Source organism: Penicillium atrosanguineum (assembly GCF_028827265.1).
Source record: "Penicillium atrosanguineum strain IBT 20685 chromosome Unknown utg000007l_segment0_segment0, whole genome shotgun sequence".
Classification (NCBI taxonomy): domain Eukaryota; kingdom Fungi; phylum Ascomycota; class Eurotiomycetes; order Eurotiales; family Aspergillaceae; genus Penicillium; species Penicillium atrosanguineum.
In genome coordinates, this window is record NW_026623139.1 from 1,012,511 (window position 1) to 1,030,944 (window position 18,434).

The following is an 18,434-nucleotide window of genomic DNA, read 5'->3' on the forward strand; positions in this document are numbered from 1 at the left end:
TTTAGATTGAAGTCATTTCTGCCTGGAAGATAGACGTACGTAGACTTTAGTCTTTACCGATATTTATTGCTTCGCAGAACCAGTATCTTCAACCGCGTCTGCACGATCCCAGCTGTCGGTTTCCAGGGTCCGGACTCGGTTCTCGATTTCCAGGATACGCTTCTGCCAATCCTGTTTGGCTTTCTCCTGCAGTTCCCAGATTTCCTTGAACTGATCAAAAATGAAAGCCGGCAGCTCGGGGGTCTTTTGGTTTTTCTTATAGTCATACGTGACATTTTCCTCGTGGCAGCGAGCCGCAGGACGTTGGCGAGCTTCCGACAGGATCATTACCTGGAGCTGGAATGCAGAATGCCCAGCCGGTGTCGATGACGGATCGTGCACTAGCTTTTGGTAGACAGTGATCTTGTCCGGGAATTTCATGGGCTATCGTGATACAACCATTAGTCAAGCCGTTCATCATCAATCCCGTCCCAACGAGCACTTACAAACTTATAGTCGACTTTGATACTTCGCAGAATGAGCCCGATCCCAGTTGAGTTAACAAGATTAAGCCATTGTTTCTTGTTTGCTGGATCGATATGATTTCCAATGTTCCGTGTCCAGTTTACTCGAGCAGACTCGGCGTATCTAACATAGGTGACGTTGTTGACATGCCCTGCTCAGCAGTCAGAACTGGGAACCGAAGAAAAGGACTGCATGTTAATAAGAGAATACATACCCTAAGAACCGGTTAGCATTTGATCGCGATATAAGATGTGTTTGCATATCGAGCGAGACAAACAACAGGGGCTCAAGCTTACCATGACATCCTAATCGACAGAATACATCCTACATGTCAGCCATTCTCCAATAATCCTTGCGACAAAATCAACCAGGGCCGTACCATCTCCCCCCAAACCACGTTATGGCGATACAAGCTCCGCCTCTTCTCATCAGTCAAGAAGCCCTCGCTGCCAGCAATCAATTCTCGCCAATCCCTAGCCAATTGGTTCAGAATATTCCCCGCCTCGTCAATCTGATTCGGCTTGAGACCGAACATCATACACCGCCCAAGTCGGCGCTTCATCATAGTGAGCCATCGCGGGTCGATTCCGTGCGGGCGTGCGGGCGGGTTCTCCGGTGTCGGGGCGCGGGCATTCTGTGCTGCTAGGGCGGTAGAAAAGGCACGACGCGCAGAAGTGGAGGAGATTGAGCTGGACAGCTGCCTCTGTAATGCTGATCGGGGTATCATGGTGTATGCTGGTATGGGAATGAGTTGATTAAGATAGCCGCGAACAGTTAAATGCCGAAGCTTTGGCCAAGCTTACAAGCTTCGGCGAGAACCCCGCGTGTAGCCGTATACCTTCGCATGCTTGGAAAGTGTGAGCAGTATTTTCTTAGGCATGTACTAACTCTGTGCTTGATTCGAACATTTAGGTACTGCAATCTATTGCTTTGCCTCAGTTGAGCAAATAGTCACCATTGAATGCTATGAAACCCTCGAGGTACTCCCTATAGCCGTGTCCCAAAGCACTACGTAAATAAAAATTTGTCAAAGTCAATCAAGCATTAGCTAGAAATTCCAAATCTTGCTTTGAGAATTCAAAGTTCGAGGCAAATGCTGAAAGCTTGACTTCATTGCTCGGCGTTTTTGTAGCCGATGAATTGTTAACAGATCAAGATCTCCGCTCGGCCGTACGTCACCGATAACTCCCGAGAGCTTTCTCCAACTTCACTCACAGCCTTTGCCATGCAAATACCCCCCACGGATCTAATCAACTACGTCGTACTATTGATTTTCAAAAAGATCAGCTGTCGTATGGCTTAAATATGGTCAACTCTGAGCTGCGCCGGCAGGTCATCACTGTGTACAAAGGTGAGATTGCACCAGATTGGCAACGCCAGCGTATTTCTGAGAGCATACGCCAACTGAGACGCGCAGAACTTCTCTGGATGGGACGAGAATATCCCCTCGGATATCAGTATTTCAGAGACCGGCTCCACCGCGCATTTGCTGGCCAGGCTCATCTCCGCGACGAGGAGCAGATCCGAAAAGGGATCGCCAGGGCTGAGTTTGTGAAGAAGGGTAAGACAGTCCAATGATACTGTCGCCGAGGTTTGAGACTGATCGCTAATTTTGACTTAATAGAGATCGAAGCTTTGTAAGATTGAATCCTATATGCCCACTGTGCCCATCGGCTTTGCGCCTATACCAATCCTCCCGCGCCATCTCAATACGAAGATCTCAATACTGCACATTATCATCGAGGTCATCCTGTCATTCTTCTATTTATTGCTTTCTCGTGCTCACGGGCGGAACCGAGATATAAGGCAGCTGTCCCTGATTCATACATTTTGTCATACATCATAGCATCATGCGAGCTCACATCTTCCTGTCGACACAAAATTTTGGTTTGAATTAGACACTGACAAGATCACCAAACCCCAGATACTACTTGAAGAGGTACCGGACGATGAAACAGCGCTATGAGACTTCTTGAAGCCCACGTTACCATGGACCTCAAAACTCCCCGACAAGAAATGCCCGGACCATATGCACCCTAAAAAACCTGGAGGAGAGCAAGAAAAAAAAAACAACAGAAAATAAAAACAATAAAAAAAACAATCACAAATTGGGTATCACCAACACGAAGCGCACATCAATGATCACTGTTTTGCGCCCACCGAAACACCGGAATTGACTTATGGAGGGTTGAGTTTCATTTCTTTCGACCCCACCAGGCACTTACTTCGAGACACTCGCCACTGGCGAGACTGCCCTTTTGGAAAAGGTCGGCGGTCATTGCCGCCCACCAGCGATCCCACTCGTCGCGACCCTTCCCACTGGCCTCCATAAGCAAGGGTTCTAGCCCCTCGATCATCTGGATGACCGTTATCAAGGCCGTCCTTCGGAGAGAAGCCTGTTCTGGGGTCAGTGCCTTGCGTGCACGACCCTTGGAGTCTTTGCCGGTTCCTTCTCGCTCCCATCGCATGTCACCGAGTGGAATTGCAATGCGGCGACTGTCCACGTTCTCGAGGATATCCACCTCGGAATTAAAGGACAGGCCAATGGTGGCGCATGGTAAAGATGTGAGTTTGCGCCGGTCAAATGACTTTTCGACCCAGGAGTTGTAGTCGACGAGGAACTTGTTCTGAGCCATGGTGAAGGGTGTGGCGGAGGAGAATGTGTATGTGGCGGTCGATTCGGCGATCTCTTGGTCTTTCGTGGAGGTCATTCGAGCCGGTGCTGGGTTAGGGAGGAGTGATCGGAACACCCAGTCCGAGTCCCACACCTCGAGAATTCCTCCGGATTTCAAGACCCGGAGGGGTTCACTTAAGCCCGAGGCCTGTTGCGCAGGGCTGGAGGGGCATAGGCCCGCATCTTTAATAAAAACAAGGTCGAAATAATCATCGGGGAAAGGTAGACGAGGCTTTCGTAGGTCATGTCGTTTGAATTGCCAGTTCATTCCTTGCTTGCGCAATTCCGGCGCGAGGGATACCACATCGATGCCGACGAAAGAAACGTTTGGATGACCACGGCGGACAAAATGCTCGTGGCACAGGCCGGACCACAAACCTGACCCGCAGGCGATCTCCAGGACGCGCTTGGGCAGTTGGTTGGCCGAGTGGGGGTTGCAAAACGGGCCGCCAAAGACGCGCAGCAGCATCATGGTGCGTAGGCTCTGGCGGTGGATCTCGAGCAGGTCGCATGGTAGAGGATATGTGTTTTCCGGGTCGCGAAGGTAGGTGCGGTCGCCATATCGCGCGAGTGGGTAGGTATTGTAGTCCGTCAAGGAGCTCAAGGACGAGGAGGAGGCCACGGCAAAATTCGAGCTGAGATTGGAGTGAATATCCGAGCCGGAGGCCGAGGGGCCGGCGAATGAAGATGTTGCTGCGGACATCTTATCCATACCCTTTCAATTCAAGCGCATCGATTGTCCGATTGTCCCCGTTGACTCTTCAATGTGGTTCTCCGGTCGGTTGCATTCTCGAGCAATTCAAGGCTCATGAACTGTGCGACATGCTTGTCTAGATGGGAAGCTCGAGGGGTCTTTTGCTCAAGGGGAAATTCCGAGAGAAGGAAAAATGCAAGTAGAAAGAACCCGGGTTCCAGGAGGCTCGGAAAATATCCTTTAGTGTACGGAGTAGTTTGGAGGATTTGAAACCAAAAAAAGATCTGCTTGGGCGAAGGCTTTCCACGCTTGAGTCACGGAGTTGGAGTATGCATAAACGATGCCCTATTTCCCCAGAAACAGGCAAGCCGAGTAAGAAAGAGAACAGAGAGGGGGAATGGAAGAAAAAGTCGAGTAGAAGGACGGCCTGGTCCCGACCCCTGGATCGATGTGGCATTTGAACAGTATCCACAGTGCAACAGGGAAGCTAGTTTCTCGTAATGACCCTCGATGTAATAATTACCTCCAACTCGTGGTAAACTACGAAAATGGGTGGCTATGGGGGTAAAAAGGAGGCGCCCCCGCCAATGACAAGCATTGGCCGCGTTTCGGCTAACTTTTCGTCTTCACAAACCCGTTCAAGGCACGCGACGTCTGCAATTTCCTGCCTATGGAAGGAGGCTACATAAGACTAACCAGCTGGGGCAGGTGGTTGTCAAGGTCTGGACTGACATCATGAGTCCTATGGGTACCACGGGCCACTTGTCCCGAATTGATGTATGAGGGATTCACCGGATCAGGCAAAGGCCGCGGCCGTACGAACTATATAGGAACTTGCACGGAGCTACGTGGCTATTCACCAGGATTCCTTTTTCCTTTCTTCTCTTTCCTTTTCTTCTTTTACTGGGTTTGGTCACTTTCTTTACTTTCTCTACCATCGAAGATTGCCTTCTCTGTCGGAGGGGCTGCGCAACACATACCGAATACTCCCCCCGCCGGGGTCTCTGGTCGGTGCGTGCGTAGCAAAACACATGCAGGGAGTCAGGACCATGTGGTTGTGGCCATAAACGATCAATTGATCAATTTCGGGGGGTGGAGGACAGGGCACGGCCTAGAAAATTCTGCTTTTCAAAAGTACCATTGGTACTGGTTAACGGGTATGGACTAAAATAGTATAGTAATGTACTATGGGAGTACAACAGAAAATACGCCGCCGGAGATCCCTGCCCGCCATGTCCGTCCCAACTCTCAGGTACCCGGAGCCCAAGCTAGCGGTAGGTGAGACTTAGCTGCCGCCATAGCTCGTCTATCTGATACCGGCCTGCCCCGTGCTTTCTTCTGGAGTTTCCTAGCCCCCGGTCTCTTCCCGTAACCCCCTACGCTCTGACTCTCGGCTTTCCCCTTGACCCCGATGTGATGGACCCGGGTAATGTTCCTGCAGATTGAAGATAGTGGATCTACAGAGTACGGAGTATATCAAATCAAAGTGCCTGTCACGTACTTTTGAGGCGGTAGCTCCTTGGCCTCGTCAGATTTTCCTGTCTCTACTCAGACCTCGAGCGGGAATAGGAGGCCTCTCTTTTACATACCTAAAAGTGAAGCTGAAACCAATGATGCCTCGCCTTTTCGTTTCGGTACTACCCAATGGCCATGTGGCCACGGTCGCAAGAAAGACCGTGCAGTAGTGGTGCGACCAGGGGGCGGAACTATGTAAGAAGCGGGGCTTTTGGCGTGAATCGTATCATTCTTGCTTATACTCATTTTTGGTTCCAAATTTTGGGTTATCCCCTGCGTGTAGCGATGTCGATAGTTCAGGATAACCTTTCTGTTGACCTGACAGGGAATCCTTCCGGATTGGCCATGTGTGCCAGCTTGAGCTTGCCCATGAAACATGTTTCTAGGCCCAAAATTCAGAGGTGGCAATGAGGGAGGTCAAAGAGTTGAAGATACAAGGTCAATGAATCTTTGCCTGTGCCATGAAAGGGTGCTTCGAATTTCAAGGCAGTGTCTCAGTTGATAGTTGATGCCCAACAGGACAGCAGTATTCTCTAGCGAGAGTAGTGGCCAACGATGCGCGGCCGTGGGGGGTTATTCACTTTCGCATACACTGTCGCACACCAATTATTCACTGCCAGGAACTGCTTCCCATACTTGAATTGCTAATGCACCGTCCTGTCCAAGTGTTCTTGTTTGTATCACCAAAATGAATAGAAAGATAGCTGCAAGGAGGTGAGCAAATGGGCCTAACCACTTTATTCTGAATCCTCTTAAGTCTCTGCGAAAATGGACAATCCTCTCCCCGGTTTTGATTTTATTATTTTATTTTATTTAGATTTCTTATTGATGATTTTGAAATGTCCCTTTATTCCATGGGTTCTCAACATGGCCAGGCAGATAAGTCACGGCTGCCAATTTATGATCATTCAGGTTATTATTTTGGTCTGACTGTACAATGGGAAGCGCTGGCTAACGCATGGCCCTGTAAGGCTAGGTGGACAATAGTAAGCATACTCAAAAGAAAAATGCCATAAGGTAGTCAACTTTGGCTTGCTTTTTAGACCTTATTGGGCCTGCTGTAGCTACCTTAGGAATTGAGCAAACTCAACGCCAGAAGCCAGTCACCAGGTTCCCAGCGCCTAACGCCACTAAGCGACTCTCCCCCTTAAGCGACCGCTAGCCACTGGAGTCACAAACTTCCATCGTATCCCCCTGGCCCTACCTCTCTTCTCCATCAACGTCAACTTTTACCTTGACATACGAACCACCGTCGAGGGTGACTAGGAATCGGTTCTGTCAAGTCTTGGCGCAGGCGAATCACATCCGGTACATCACGTGAGAGCGCAACTCCCGCCTTGGATGCAAACCGTCCAAGACTGTCGTCTTGATCGCTCTACATTATCGACCGACCTCCCCTCCGAAAGATACAATCGTGCGAACCACTCCATGATACTTTGACTTTCTCTCCGGACTATCTCTGACTTTTAGCTTTCAGCTGGCTCACTAGACCGACCATCGATGCTTGTGACTCCTCCGCCCGCCCTCCGCCCTTAGGTACCGCTCGATCCAAACTCGGCCTCAACACCCACTGCCATCACCCCACTCCAACACGGTCATCAGTGGCCACCGACCCCTCAATTGTGTTCGCTCGAAGGGGTTGTTCTGCCTCAGGACCCTATGTGGAAGAAGAGAAGAGACCGTATCCGATCCGTTACTCCTCTCCTCACCTCTTCCACCCCGATCCTGTCGCCGCTTGCCCACCCCCCGGCTCTTCACCAGGGCAATAAGACAAGGTCTCGTCTGCCCCGTTAAATGGCAGATGGTACCTACAGGTTCCAGCAGCCTGGGGCCGGGCCGTTCTACTTCCAAACGCAACCGCAGCAACATTCACACCAACGACACACCCTGCCAAGCGGGACCAATTCTCCGGGGCGACTGAAATTCAACCACGAAACTCCCTCCCCATCACGATCGCCTCCTGTTAACCAATCGGCCTCCCTGAATCCATTCAATATGTACGGTCAGGGTCATCAAGGACAGCATGTCATGATGAATGGCGGTCAAGCCCATCAGCGGTTTGGCATGCAGGTCCCCAAGTTTCAGTCGCAAAATCACCATCCCCACCATGCGCAGCAACAACATCATCACACCCATCACACGCAAGCTACACACACCCTCACCCAACACCACACCTTCTCCGCCGGCGCTCTTTCCACGACTACCCCTCATTTCACCCCGACCCACCTTCAGAATGGCGCGCCGAATGCGGTGGATGACATGGATGATTCAATGAATGAGCACTGGCAGCACCAGCTTCAACTTGCTGCCGAGTCGCGACAGGCCAACTCCCCTCACTACTATGCACGCGTCATGGCGCAGCAGTCCAAGGGCATCCAAATTTTGTCCAGTCAAGCAGATGCGTCGGAACAGGGAGCTGATGGGCGCAATGGAACCGTCGCGGGGAAAACGGCTTCCCGACAAGGTTGGAACGCGCTGGATTTTGGTGGACAGGGATTACGTGCCATGGCTACGTCTCTTTTCAGCTATGGCTTCCTTGAGAAGCTATATCTAAACCACAACAAGTTGAAAGCGCTCCCTTCGACAATTGGCCAGCTTCGGAAGTTAACCCACCTCGATCTGTCCGGCAATGAATTGACTGAGCTCCCTGAAGAAATTGGCATGCTGTCACACCTCAAGAAGCTCTACCTTTTCGATAACAACATTCGCAATCTCCCCTACGAGATGGGCTACCTGTATCGACTGGAGACCTTGGGCATTGAGGGCAACCCTCTCGACGATGTTTTCAAGTCTCAGATTATGAAGGACGGAACCAAGGCTCTGATCAAGTACCTGAAGGAAGAGATGCCTGGTAAGCTCATTTCCTTTTGTGTTTGGGTTAGTAACGTGTGGATTGGATTTTGCTAATCGTTTTACTCCTTAGTTCATCTTCCTCCGCCCGATCGAGACTGGGTCATCCTTGACGAAACCGCGAGCTCGACTAACAGCCCCACTGAGAAGATAACGGTTCTTTCCTACAACACTCTTTGCGATAACTCTGCCACCGAACAGCAATACGGCTACGCCGCCTCCCGTGTTCTTTCCTGGGAGTTCCGCCGTGAACTTATACTCAACGAATTACGATCTCACAACTCAGATATTGTCTGTCTTCAGGAAGTCGACAAGGGCAGCTTCAACAACTTTTTCCGAGAGCAACTGGCCTACAACGACTACAAGGGTATCTATTGGCCGCGTGGACGTGCTTCGCGCCTGGATGATGCGAACAGGATCGACGGTTGCGCTATATTCTTCAAGAGCAGCAAATACATCTTGCTGGATAAACAGTTGATCAACTTTAGCCAGTCTGCTGTCGCGCGGCCTGAACATAAAGGCAATGGCGCAGACGATATCTACAATCGTCTGTGGCTGAAAGATCACATCGCAGTTGTCGTCTTCTTGGAGAACCGTCAAACTGGAACGCGTTTCATCGTTGTAAATTGCCATCTCTATTGGGACCCCGCCTTTAAGGATGTCAAGCTTATACAAGCTGCCATCATGATGGAGGACTTGACGGAGCTTGCGGAGAAGTACGCCAAATGGCCCGAGTGCAAAGACAAGGCCGCATTCCGTTTCTCAGAGGCAGAAAGCGGCCCCGAGAACACGCCGACTGTGGAACCTGCGCGGTCAGCTGAGTATGCCAGCGGAGACCAGATCCCTCTTCTCATATGTGGTGACTTGAACTCTTCACCCGGGTCCGCGGTTCACAGTCTGATCAACTCTGGTCAACTAAGCAAGGATCATTCCGAACTTGATGGTCGCCTGTACGGTAGATACCAAAAGCAGGGTATGAAGCATCCGTTCAAGCTCAAATCAACCTATGGCGCTATCGGAGAACTCAGCTTCACCAACTACACACCGGACTTCAAGGACATTCTTGATTATATGTGGTACACCACCAACACACTTCACGTGTCGGCGTTGTTGGGTGAGGTCGACAAGGATTACCTCAGCCGGGTGCCAGGGTTCCCCAATTTCCATTTTCCTAGTGATCACGTTGCATTGTTCGCGGAGTATACCGTCAAGGGGAAAAAGGGTAAAGTTGTGGAAGCGGATTTTGGGCCACAACGACACTGAGGGGCAGGAGCATTTTGAGTCTTTTGAGACGGGTGTTTGTCTAGTCGTTATTCCTTTTTTTTCTTTTCCCATTTCTTTACTGTTTTCTCGGAATCTTTGGAGCGGTGGGTTCTTACCTCGCTGTCTTTATTGCCTTGTCTCGTCTCTATCTTATCTTTCTTGTTGTCGTTTCTTCACCGTGATTATGAAGTCGTTTCCATTTTCTCTTCTGTCTTGCTGTCCTCTATCTTCTGCTATGCCGTCGAAACATCTCCAGCCGAAATGCCGACTGGTAGAAGTAGTAACCGGTATGGCAGTCTCGCTTTCCCCTCCCTACCTCCCTGCTTTTTCTCATCTCTGTCTTCACGTTGGGATTCCCTGATATCTTCTCGGTTTCATCTCGCCTAATCTCTAACGTCATCTGGGGTTCGCGACGCTTAGGGCGGATTGGTGTTCATGTGGAACAGGTGGCCGAAGGACTCGAGGTTGCTTTTTGATTTTTGCCCGGCGAAGGGAGTTTTTTTTCTTGATCCATGTACTTGTTCTGCCATGCCTTATTGAGAATAGAGCGTGGCTATTTCATTTTGAACCATCAGTAGATTCAAGTAGATTCGTACTATTTTGTTTGTGTACTAGCGTCTTGGTGGCGCCACATCACATGCCTGCGACATGAAATCATCCCGTCGGCATTGTATTCTTTCTACCTTGTCTCAACATCATGTCTACCGAAAGCACTTTTACTCTGCCTGATGGGCAGCAGGTCTATTCCAAAACATGGAAGGTTTGTTAATTCCAGCCTCCAGGAGAAATGCTTGTCCATTACAGATTAAGAGGCAGCCGATCACTGCAACCCGCTCCAATTTCCAAGATGATCCGGGGGCCGTTTGGGCAAGAAATAAACTAACCCTACTCTCTTTCGTAGCCAGATGGAGCTCTCCGAGCAGTCCTTGTCCTTATCCATGGATTCAGTGATCACTGTGAGTCTACTAGGAACAAATCCATGCATCCTGGATAGCCACTAATGTATAGGAAGGCAATACCTATTACGACCTCTTCCCAAGCTTGGCCTCGTCCGGTATCGAGGTGAGAGCCTTTGATCAGCGGTACGTATATATGTCCAGAGTATCAGAGAACAGACTCTAAGACTCCCCCCGATATATACCATGTCCACCAAACTAAGCATCCATGCCCAAACCAGTGGTTGGGGCCGCACGGTCAAAACCAAAAAAGACCGCGGCAACACCGGCGACACCGCACAAGTGCTCTCAGACATGCACTCTTTCATCACCAGCACCGCAGCCTACGCCCAAGACACCAAAATTCCCCTCTTTCTAGTAGGCCACAGCATGGGCGGCGGCCAAGCACTCACCTACATCCTCCACCCGGAGTCACCCTACCACAGCGCCACCAAGCCCACTCTAGCCGGCGTGCTCATCTGGTCTCCGCTCATTACCCTGGATCCATCCTCCCAGCCGGGGAAAATTACAATCATAGCAGGTAGAATAGCAGCCCGCGTCATGCCGCGACTGCAGCGGTACTCGCCGCTTGATCCGGGGCTGATCTCGCGGAATGAGAGTGTGACTAAGAATTACGAGGCGGACGAGCTTTGTCATGATACTGGGACTTTGCAGGGATTGAAAGGGATGTTGGATCGGGGGTTGTGGTTGGAGGAGGCTGGAGTTGAGTTTTATGAGAAAGCTGGATATGTGCCGTTATGGATTGGACATGGGGTGGAGGATAAGATTACTAGTTTTGAGGCGACGAAGGCATTGGTGACGAGGCTTGGGGGGAAGGGGGATGTTACGTTTGTTGAGTATGAGGGTGCATATCATACTCTGCATGCTGAGCTGCCGGAGACGACGGCGAAGTTTACGAGGGATGTTTCGGATTGGTTGTTGGCGAGGTGTCCTGCTCCGGTTTCGAGTGAAGCTGTTTCTGGCTTGGGAGAGAGCAATGTGAAGTCGGAACAGAAGGTTGCAGCCGACCCGAGCAAGACTGACAGCGAGGTAAGCAAGGCGAAGCTGTGAGCTGGGTGAGATTTGATTGTAGCATGCTTTCAACGTCTCGGAGTATTTCCTGATTCTTTATCGTTGTCTATTATACAATTATCGTCGTCTTTCTCTAAGCTTTTAATATACAAGTGTTGATACATATATACCACCGCGGAGGGGAGATCACCGCGTAGAGGGATCTTCAATGCGTCGCCAAACTCCCACAAAACCTCCACCCATAGTGCGCAAACCGACCTTGGGACGGCAGACCATGACCGTGTCATCTTCCTTACCCAATTCTTCGGGGGCAGGGACCTCACCGCTATTATCCGAGGCTGGCTCGTCAGACTCAGCCGGAGTAGCCTCATCAGCCTCGGAAAGTCCCCAAGAAGAAGGGTCAGCACCAGACTTCTTAGCCACGAGACGGACATCCCATTGCCGGCCACTGCTGATTCCGATTCCAAGTTCGACAACTCGTTCTTGGAAGAAAGGCAATCGGTTTTCCCGGATGACCTTGACACAGTCACCAACCTGAGTAATGCTGGGCATGAAAACGACCAGTATACCGTCTCGTTTCATGATAGAAGCCACATGGAGAATCCGAAGGTGTGCCGAAGGCATGTCTAGGATGACATGAGACAGGTAGGGCTCGACTGATCCCGAGCCCGTGAGCGAAGCCAGAACACCGGTCTTGGTACGCTGCTTATTCTGTTCCGCGACCCAGTTCTCGACCGGACCAACGTAGAAATCAACATCACCGGTGTAGATACCGCGGCGGAAGCCCCGTACGTTGCTCTCAGCTAGCGCGGAGAACTTTGACGAGACGTCCACGGAGTGGATGACAGCACCGCGCTGTGCCCGCCATTCATCCCATTCCTGTTGTGAGGGGTCGATACTCGTGGCTGACTGCTTATCTTCCGAATCTTTCTCTCCTGGTCGTTGGAGTCGATCTTCGACGAACCGAATCTGAGATCGCTGAGGCTGAGGAGGTGGAGTTGTGTTTGCAGCGTGAATGGCGCGTGCCAAGTGGAGAGTCAAAGAGCCATGGCCGGTGCCAGACTCAAGGATCTCTATCGGAGGTTGGGACTCGGCCGCGGGAGGATTGACATGAATGTCGAGGAGGGAGACGATTAGGTTGGCATCATGGGCGTAGATCTAATGGAGTGAGCAAGTGTATTGTTACACATAAACGAAATGCATACCGGCGTCACATGTCGAGGTGTTAGAGCAACGTATTCTTCCAACGTTGGAAGACTCAATCGAAGATCCGGACCTACAACGAGGTTAGTATGCTGCCATGCGGGATGCCGTTGTTTCCTACCTTTATGTGCCTGAACAGCATCGCGGACTCGACTTCCAATGATGCGATCATGCTCCACGTGTCCCCGACGCAGATTTGTCTTGCTGCCTTTCGTCAATGGCTTCGTCAGGGAAGGCTGCTTGGTATGCAACACGGCGCGATCGCCCTCTGCGTGGTGTCAGTTCTCAGCCGAGCGCGAAGATCCTCGATGAACACACCTTGAAAGATGGAGAAATCCGGGTTGAGAGTGCGAGCTCGAGGAGCAGTCTTCGGCGGAGTCCATCCTAGGACGCGCCTGAGGGACTGAAGAAGACGAGTCATGGCAAGCTCCGGGGCTAAAAATGACCAGAACGGGAAAATCTTGGGCGCGACCACCTATGCAATCTACCCACTGCGGCGCCGTGATTGACCCACATGTTAATCCCCGGCTTCCCCTCCGTGGTTCACCGGACCCCTCCAATCTTTTTTTCTTCGCGTCTTCACATATTGCCTCCCATATACTTGCATTCTACAAGTTCCAGGTTTCTTCATATACTACTTCAAATCCGCCACAATGGGGTCCGTCGCTCTTCCATACATGGAGACCAAGCCGCGATTGGTCTTCTTCACCGACTTCGACGGCACTATCACAGTCGATGACAGTCGGTCTTCTTCCCTCCCAATACATATAGGCCGCGGTGCTAACATTTTTCCAAGGCAATGACTTCATGGTTCGTGCCCAAGGCCTTTCCGCGCCTTTCGCAAATTGACCTTCGCAGATTGACAATCTCGGTTTCGGCGCCGAGCGCCGCAAGGCATTGAACGAGCGGGTTCTCGACGAGACTCTGGGTTTCCGGTGGGTGGAAGAAATGCATCGATGAAGGTATTGGTCATTGACGCAAAAAATCTATAGGGATGCTTTCCGCGAAATGCTCGACAGCATCAAGACCCCGTTCAACGAGTGTATCGAGATCCTGAAGAAGAACATGAAGCTGGACCCATACTTTCAGAAGTTTTACTACTGGGCCAAGGAGAACAACGTGCCCATCGTCATTCTGTCCGGAGGCATGCGCCCCGTCATTCTCGCCTTGCTGGAAGAGTTCCTGGGCCACAAGATCGACAGCCATGTTTACGTCGTTTCCAACCAAGTCGTCAGCCGGGATGGCAAGGACATCAACAGCGAGGGAGGCTGGAAGATTGAATTCCACGATGAGAGGTAGGTTCTTGGTTGTGCGCGGGTGCGCTACGTCTCCGATCAGTATACTCACTCTCGTCCTTTAGCCACTTCGGCCACGACAAGTCTCTGGAGATCAAGCCGTACGCTGCTTTGAATGATGACGAGCGCCCGATTCTTCTGTACGCAGGTGATGGTGTTTCCGACCTCTCGGCCGCTGCTGAGACCAACCTCCTGTTTGCCAAGGAGGGCAAAGGTAATCCCCAACCTCCCCAGCTCGACAACTAGTTGTAACTAACCTTGTTCTAGACCTTGTGACCTTCTGCGAGCGCCGTGGTATTGCCTACACCACTTTCCAGAACTGGTCCACCATCCTGTCGACCACCCAAGACATTCTTTCTGGCAAGGTGACTCCCAGTCAGGTGGCCATCCGACCCAAGAGTGCGTAAGAAAGGGAAATATATAGACTTGAGCATTTAGAGGGGACAAAGATGGAAACCCCAGATTACCCAGTAATAGAAAGTACCAATAGAAGTACCCCATGGCGATCAAAGCGGAGAGTCGTCAGGAGTCAAGGAGTGACCGCCTTTAGGCTTTGCGGGTCCAAGCGACCTCGAAGTTCCCCCCCAAAACATCTTTACGTTTCTTCATCTACTTCGAAAGCCTCCATGGCTTTATGAGTTGTCCTAAATCTGCCGGTCTTCTCTTGACCTGGATCGCACCCATCTACTGTCTGTGGGTGACATCATGCGACATTGCGTCTCTCAACTATCCTCAAAGTCCTTGCCAGGGTGATACTACATCATGGCTCGCCGGCTCGTACGTCTCCTTTGGCAATTCGGAAGGGATCAAACTAATGTGGTTTCCTATACAGGTCCGAACGGGCGTTCAGCTCGGTTTACTAGTAACTTTCGCGATCCTTTTGGTCGTATTCCTCGATAATCAATTCCGTGTCCTCCCTGACTCCATCCATGGCCACCTTCCCATGCACTACTCCGGCTACGTGATCACTGATGTGACAGTCACCAAGTGTTCATCTCTCAACCCCTTCTTGACTTGCAAACTCGACCCGGCAATTTGGTACCGCATCGACAAGGACCTCTACCTGCGCTCGGGCTGGACCTCGACTGCCTATGTTCAATTCCAGCGGAAGAAGGAGGAGGAGTTGACCGCGGATGACAGGGTCGTCGTTGATTTGAAAATCAGCCGTCTCACTCCTCCGACTGAGTATAGTCCCAAGGGTGAGGTCGAAGCGTGGGAACCGCGACCGGGTGGTATCTGGCTAAAGCGTTCAGCCTCTCGCCACGCGAGCGATTCTGGAAAGGCGGTGACATACGTTGATGTGTTATTCGGTGCAGATGCTGTGGACCCCCGTATGAATTGGGAGGTCAAGGATACCCCTTTGTTGCTGGACGGTTGGACGGAAAAGCTGGAGACTCGTCTCAGCATTCGACGAGGCAACCCGACCAAGAGCAAGAAGCCCACGCCCAGAATCAACGAGAATGGAAAATTCAGGGTCATGCAGCTGGCGGATCTGCACTTGAGCACGGGTCTCGGTGCCTGTCGTGACCCTATTCCAGCCGAGTTTGTGCCTGGGCAGAAGTGTGAAGCCGATCCCCGCACATTGGAATTCGTGGCGAGGCTCCTTGATGAGGAGAAACCCGATATGGTCATTTTGAGTGGTGACCAGGTTAACGGGGAGACATCTCCTGACGCCCAAAGTGCAGTCTTCAAGGGCGTTCAACTCCTCATCGACCGCAAGATTCCCTACGCCGTCATTTTCGGTAATCACGATGATGAAGGCGACTTGAACCGAGCACAACTCATGTCTATTTATGAAGACCTTCCCTACTCGCTTGCAGCAGCTGGCCCCGAAGACATTGACGGGGTCGGAAACTATATTGTCGAAGTCCTCGACCGCGGCAAGAGCACGCATTCTGCTCTTACTCTCTATCTCCTTGATACCCATTCTTACTCTCCTGATGAACGCCAATTCCGAGGCTACGACTGGATCAAGCCGAGTCAAATTCGCTGGTTCAAGAACACTGCTCAAGGCCTTCGGAGGAAACATCTGGAATACTCTCACATCCACATGAATTTGGCATTTATCCACATCCCATTGCCCGAGTACCGGAGCAGTGGAAGATACGTCAAGGGCGCGTGGGATGAGGCTCCTACCGCGCCTGGGTTCAATTCCGGCTTCAAGGATGCCCTGCAAGAAGAGGGCGTCCTCTTTGTCAGTTGTGGACAGTAAGTTCATCTCTCATACCATCAAGCTTTCATCAAGTATTAACAATCTTGCAGTGACCATGTCAACGACTATTGCATGCTCGAGCCAGATGCCAACGATAAGCCCTCCCTCTGGATGTGCTACGGTGGTGGCAGCGGCCTGGGTGGCTACGGTGGCTACAACGACTACGTCCGGCGTGTACGTTTCTTCGATTTCGAAATTGGCCCCGGCCGAGTCACCACCTACAAGCGCCTAGAGTGGGGACAGACAGAAGCCAAGATCGACGAAATGATGATCGTCGACGGCGGTGCTGTCAAAGGTCCCAGTGAAGCATCTTGATGAAACCCTTTTCTCTAGCATTGTTTCTTTATCGGCGAAAATGTGTTCCTCTGCCATTCCGTCCATTTTCTTTTCTACTCTGTACATATACTACCTGTTGCCCTGTTTTCCCCCTTTGCCTACAAAAGGTCGGCGTCTGTAGAGTGTCTACCTCTCATTGAATATCTCCCATTTTTCTTCCAATCTTTGTCTAAGCCGTCTATGGCATGCTTTCATCTAGCCTTTGCGTCTGCACTAGTATAGACTATTAGGATCTTTACCACCATTTCTCGAAAAAAACTCTCTTGTCTCCGGCCTTTCCAAGGATCCCCTTTAGTGACTCCACCATTTCGTCCGTCATCTGCGGAGGTCCACACACATAAGCCACCGTTCCCTGGGGATCGAATTCACCATCCCCATCCACTGCTGCACGAGTATCACCCTCACTGATTCTTCGCGAGTGGATCGCGAGATCAGTGGGAGGACCAGTAGCGGCAAGACTGGGCGCCGAATTAGTGAGGAAGAGATCTAGAGAAATGCGTAGGCGCCGTGACAGCGCCTGTGATCGGATAATCTCGCGCAGTCGAGGAAGGAAAAGGACCCGATCAAGAACCGCGTCCAGCGACGCAGTCTCCTGACCCGGAGGAAGACGACTAGTATACAGAAAACGCACACTCAACGGCCTCACGGACTGCGTCTGGTGAAGGTGTGCAAGGATAGAAATCAGCGGACTAAACCCATGTCAGTGTCATTCCACAATCTCGTTCTTCGGGGTTGTACACGGTTGTACACGCCAAGATTAGAACATTAAAAAGAAAGGGGAGGACAGCCCTGGAGATGGAGCGCTTACTTGATGCCCACACCACCGGCGATGAAAACCACGTTTTGGATTCGATGTATATCCACCCCGGTGGGAGGCCATACGAAGCTACCGCCGACGCGGATGTTAATTTCCTGGCCGAGGATTTCTTCCTGTGGCTTCCAGAGCCATGCAGCGGGTGGGTTACCGGGTGATTCCTGGACGGCTAGTTCCACATAAGGTGGGTGTGCCTGGGATGCTGGTGCAGTAGCCTCAGCGCCAAAGGGTGGACCTAGAGACTCTAAGGACGGCAGTAATTGGGCGTCTGCCGGGGTGGAAGTGATAGTGAATCCACCAGCAGTGGCGATAAATGGAATATGGACATCTAGCCATTGTCCGGGTTGAAAGGTGAATGGGTGTTTCTTGTCATGCTGTTCGAGTATAAGCGAACGGGTTCAATGTAGGATGGGTCATGCTAAACGCCAGTGACAGAGTGGGCATACACTAGGTAGGGCCAACCGTAGCAAGCGGATTGAGGGGTTGATTTGATCCACTTGTGACAGTCGCACTGGGTATAGCTGGTTTTGCCGGGGTTCGGCCGCCGTACGCAGTTCGTGCGGGATCGAGTCTTCGCGGGACATGCTGCGGGCCGGGCCTGTGATGGCACGTTGGTAGTGTCGCGTACGCAAGGATTGACACAGTCGCAAGCCCCTCATCTGTGGGATTCAGAGTACTAGCACAGTTCCAAGGTTGCTTTCAAGTTGGGTTCTGAAGTGGAAGAAAGATGCGGAGTAACTGCCCCACATGATTCGCCCTTCAACAGATCAAGTAGTCAAGTCCAACAGATCAACATATTGAACATCATCCTCTTTACGATGCCTAAACGGTCTCCTACGGAATGATTCAATCCTCCCCAGGGACACACTGAGTCAGATGCACAGTCATCCCATGGGAACCTCCGGATATGTCTGCAACCGCTAAACCTTGGAATCTAACATCATGTCATGTACTGTGCATGATGGGGAACTTGACCTCCACCGAAGCGCTTCGCCAGACTACGACTAATGCTCCTGCACGAGCCGAGACTGTGCTGAGGTATCGACCGTGATGCAGTGATGCGGAGAGTGCAGATCCGTGTGATGAAGAACTAGTGTGTGACGACCG

At 51.3% G+C, this 18,434-nt stretch overlaps 9 protein-coding genes across 9 annotated transcripts; 5 read left to right on the forward strand and 4 right to left on the reverse strand.

Moving 5' to 3' along the window:
• Nucleotides 1-63: 63 nt before the first annotated feature.
• N7443_008580 (thioesterase family protein) lies at nt 64-1,231 on the reverse strand (the record flags this gene model as incomplete). The annotated part of the gene is made up of 4 exons (XM_056888636.1): nt 64-423; nt 486-655; nt 801-828; nt 884-1,231. The coding sequence occupies 4 exons, from the start codon at nt 1,229-1,231 to the stop codon at nt 64-66; spliced, it is 906 nt and encodes a 301-aa protein (XP_056737938.1).
• Nucleotides 1,232-1,809: 578 nt separating this feature from the next.
• N7443_008581 (electron transfer flavoprotein regulatory factor 1) lies at nt 1,810-2,145 on the forward strand (the record flags this gene model as incomplete). Its single annotated transcript, XM_056888637.1, has 2 exons — nt 1,810-2,065; nt 2,129-2,145. 2 exons carry the CDS (start codon nt 1,810-1,812, stop codon nt 2,143-2,145), a joined length of 273 nt encoding a protein of 90 aa, XP_056737939.1.
• A 554-nt stretch (nt 2,146-2,699) lies between these two features.
• On the reverse strand, nt 2,700-3,881 carry N7443_008582 (class I SAM-dependent methyltransferase; the record flags this gene model as incomplete). Its single annotated transcript, XM_056888638.1, has 1 exon — nt 2,700-3,881. One exon carries the CDS (start codon nt 3,879-3,881, stop codon nt 2,700-2,702), a length of 1,182 nt encoding a protein of 393 aa, XP_056737940.1.
• A 3,300-nt stretch (nt 3,882-7,181) lies between these two features.
• Nucleotides 7,182-9,500, forward strand: N7443_008583 (CCR4-Not complex 3'-5'-exoribonuclease subunit Ccr4; the record flags this gene model as incomplete). The annotated part of the gene is made up of 2 exons (XM_056888639.1): nt 7,182-8,238; nt 8,311-9,500. 2 exons carry the CDS (start codon nt 7,182-7,184, stop codon nt 9,498-9,500), a joined length of 2,247 nt encoding a protein of 748 aa, XP_056737941.1.
• A 697-nt stretch (nt 9,501-10,197) lies between these two features.
• On the forward strand, nt 10,198-11,506 carry N7443_008584 (acylglycerol lipase; the record flags this gene model as incomplete). Its single annotated transcript, XM_056888640.1, has 4 exons — nt 10,198-10,260; nt 10,402-10,456; nt 10,513-10,582; nt 10,678-11,506. The coding sequence occupies 4 exons, from the start codon at nt 10,198-10,200 to the stop codon at nt 11,504-11,506; spliced, it is 1,017 nt and encodes a 338-aa protein (XP_056737942.1).
• A 147-nt stretch (nt 11,507-11,653) lies between these two features.
• On the reverse strand, nt 11,654-13,091 carry N7443_008585 (tRNA (adenine-N(1)-)-methyltransferase; the record flags this gene model as incomplete). Its single annotated transcript, XM_056888641.1, has 4 exons — nt 11,654-12,625; nt 12,673-12,743; nt 12,792-12,938; nt 12,989-13,091. 4 exons carry the CDS (start codon nt 13,089-13,091, stop codon nt 11,654-11,656), a joined length of 1,293 nt encoding a protein of 430 aa, XP_056737943.1.
• Nucleotides 13,092-13,323: 232 nt separating this feature from the next.
• N7443_008586 (putative Phosphoserine phosphatase) lies at nt 13,324-14,372 on the forward strand (the record flags this gene model as incomplete). The annotated part of the gene is made up of 5 exons (XM_056888642.1): nt 13,324-13,401; nt 13,529-13,605; nt 13,663-13,965; nt 14,031-14,179; nt 14,233-14,372. The coding sequence occupies 5 exons, from the start codon at nt 13,324-13,326 to the stop codon at nt 14,370-14,372; spliced, it is 747 nt and encodes a 248-aa protein (XP_056737944.1).
• A 355-nt stretch (nt 14,373-14,727) lies between these two features.
• On the forward strand, nt 14,728-16,492 carry N7443_008587 (metallophosphoesterase family protein; the record flags this gene model as incomplete). Its single annotated transcript, XM_056888643.1, has 3 exons — nt 14,728-14,742; nt 14,798-16,173; nt 16,228-16,492. The coding sequence occupies 3 exons, from the start codon at nt 14,728-14,730 to the stop codon at nt 16,490-16,492; spliced, it is 1,656 nt and encodes a 551-aa protein (XP_056737945.1).
• Nucleotides 16,493-16,748: 256 nt separating this feature from the next.
• N7443_008588 (FAD-dependent oxidoreductase) lies at nt 16,749-17,911 on the reverse strand (the record flags this gene model as incomplete). Its single annotated transcript, XM_056888644.1, has 3 exons — nt 16,749-17,202; nt 17,322-17,701; nt 17,774-17,911. The coding sequence occupies 3 exons, from the start codon at nt 17,909-17,911 to the stop codon at nt 16,749-16,751; spliced, it is 972 nt and encodes a 323-aa protein (XP_056737946.1).
• Between the last annotated feature and the right edge of the window lie 523 nt (nt 17,912-18,434).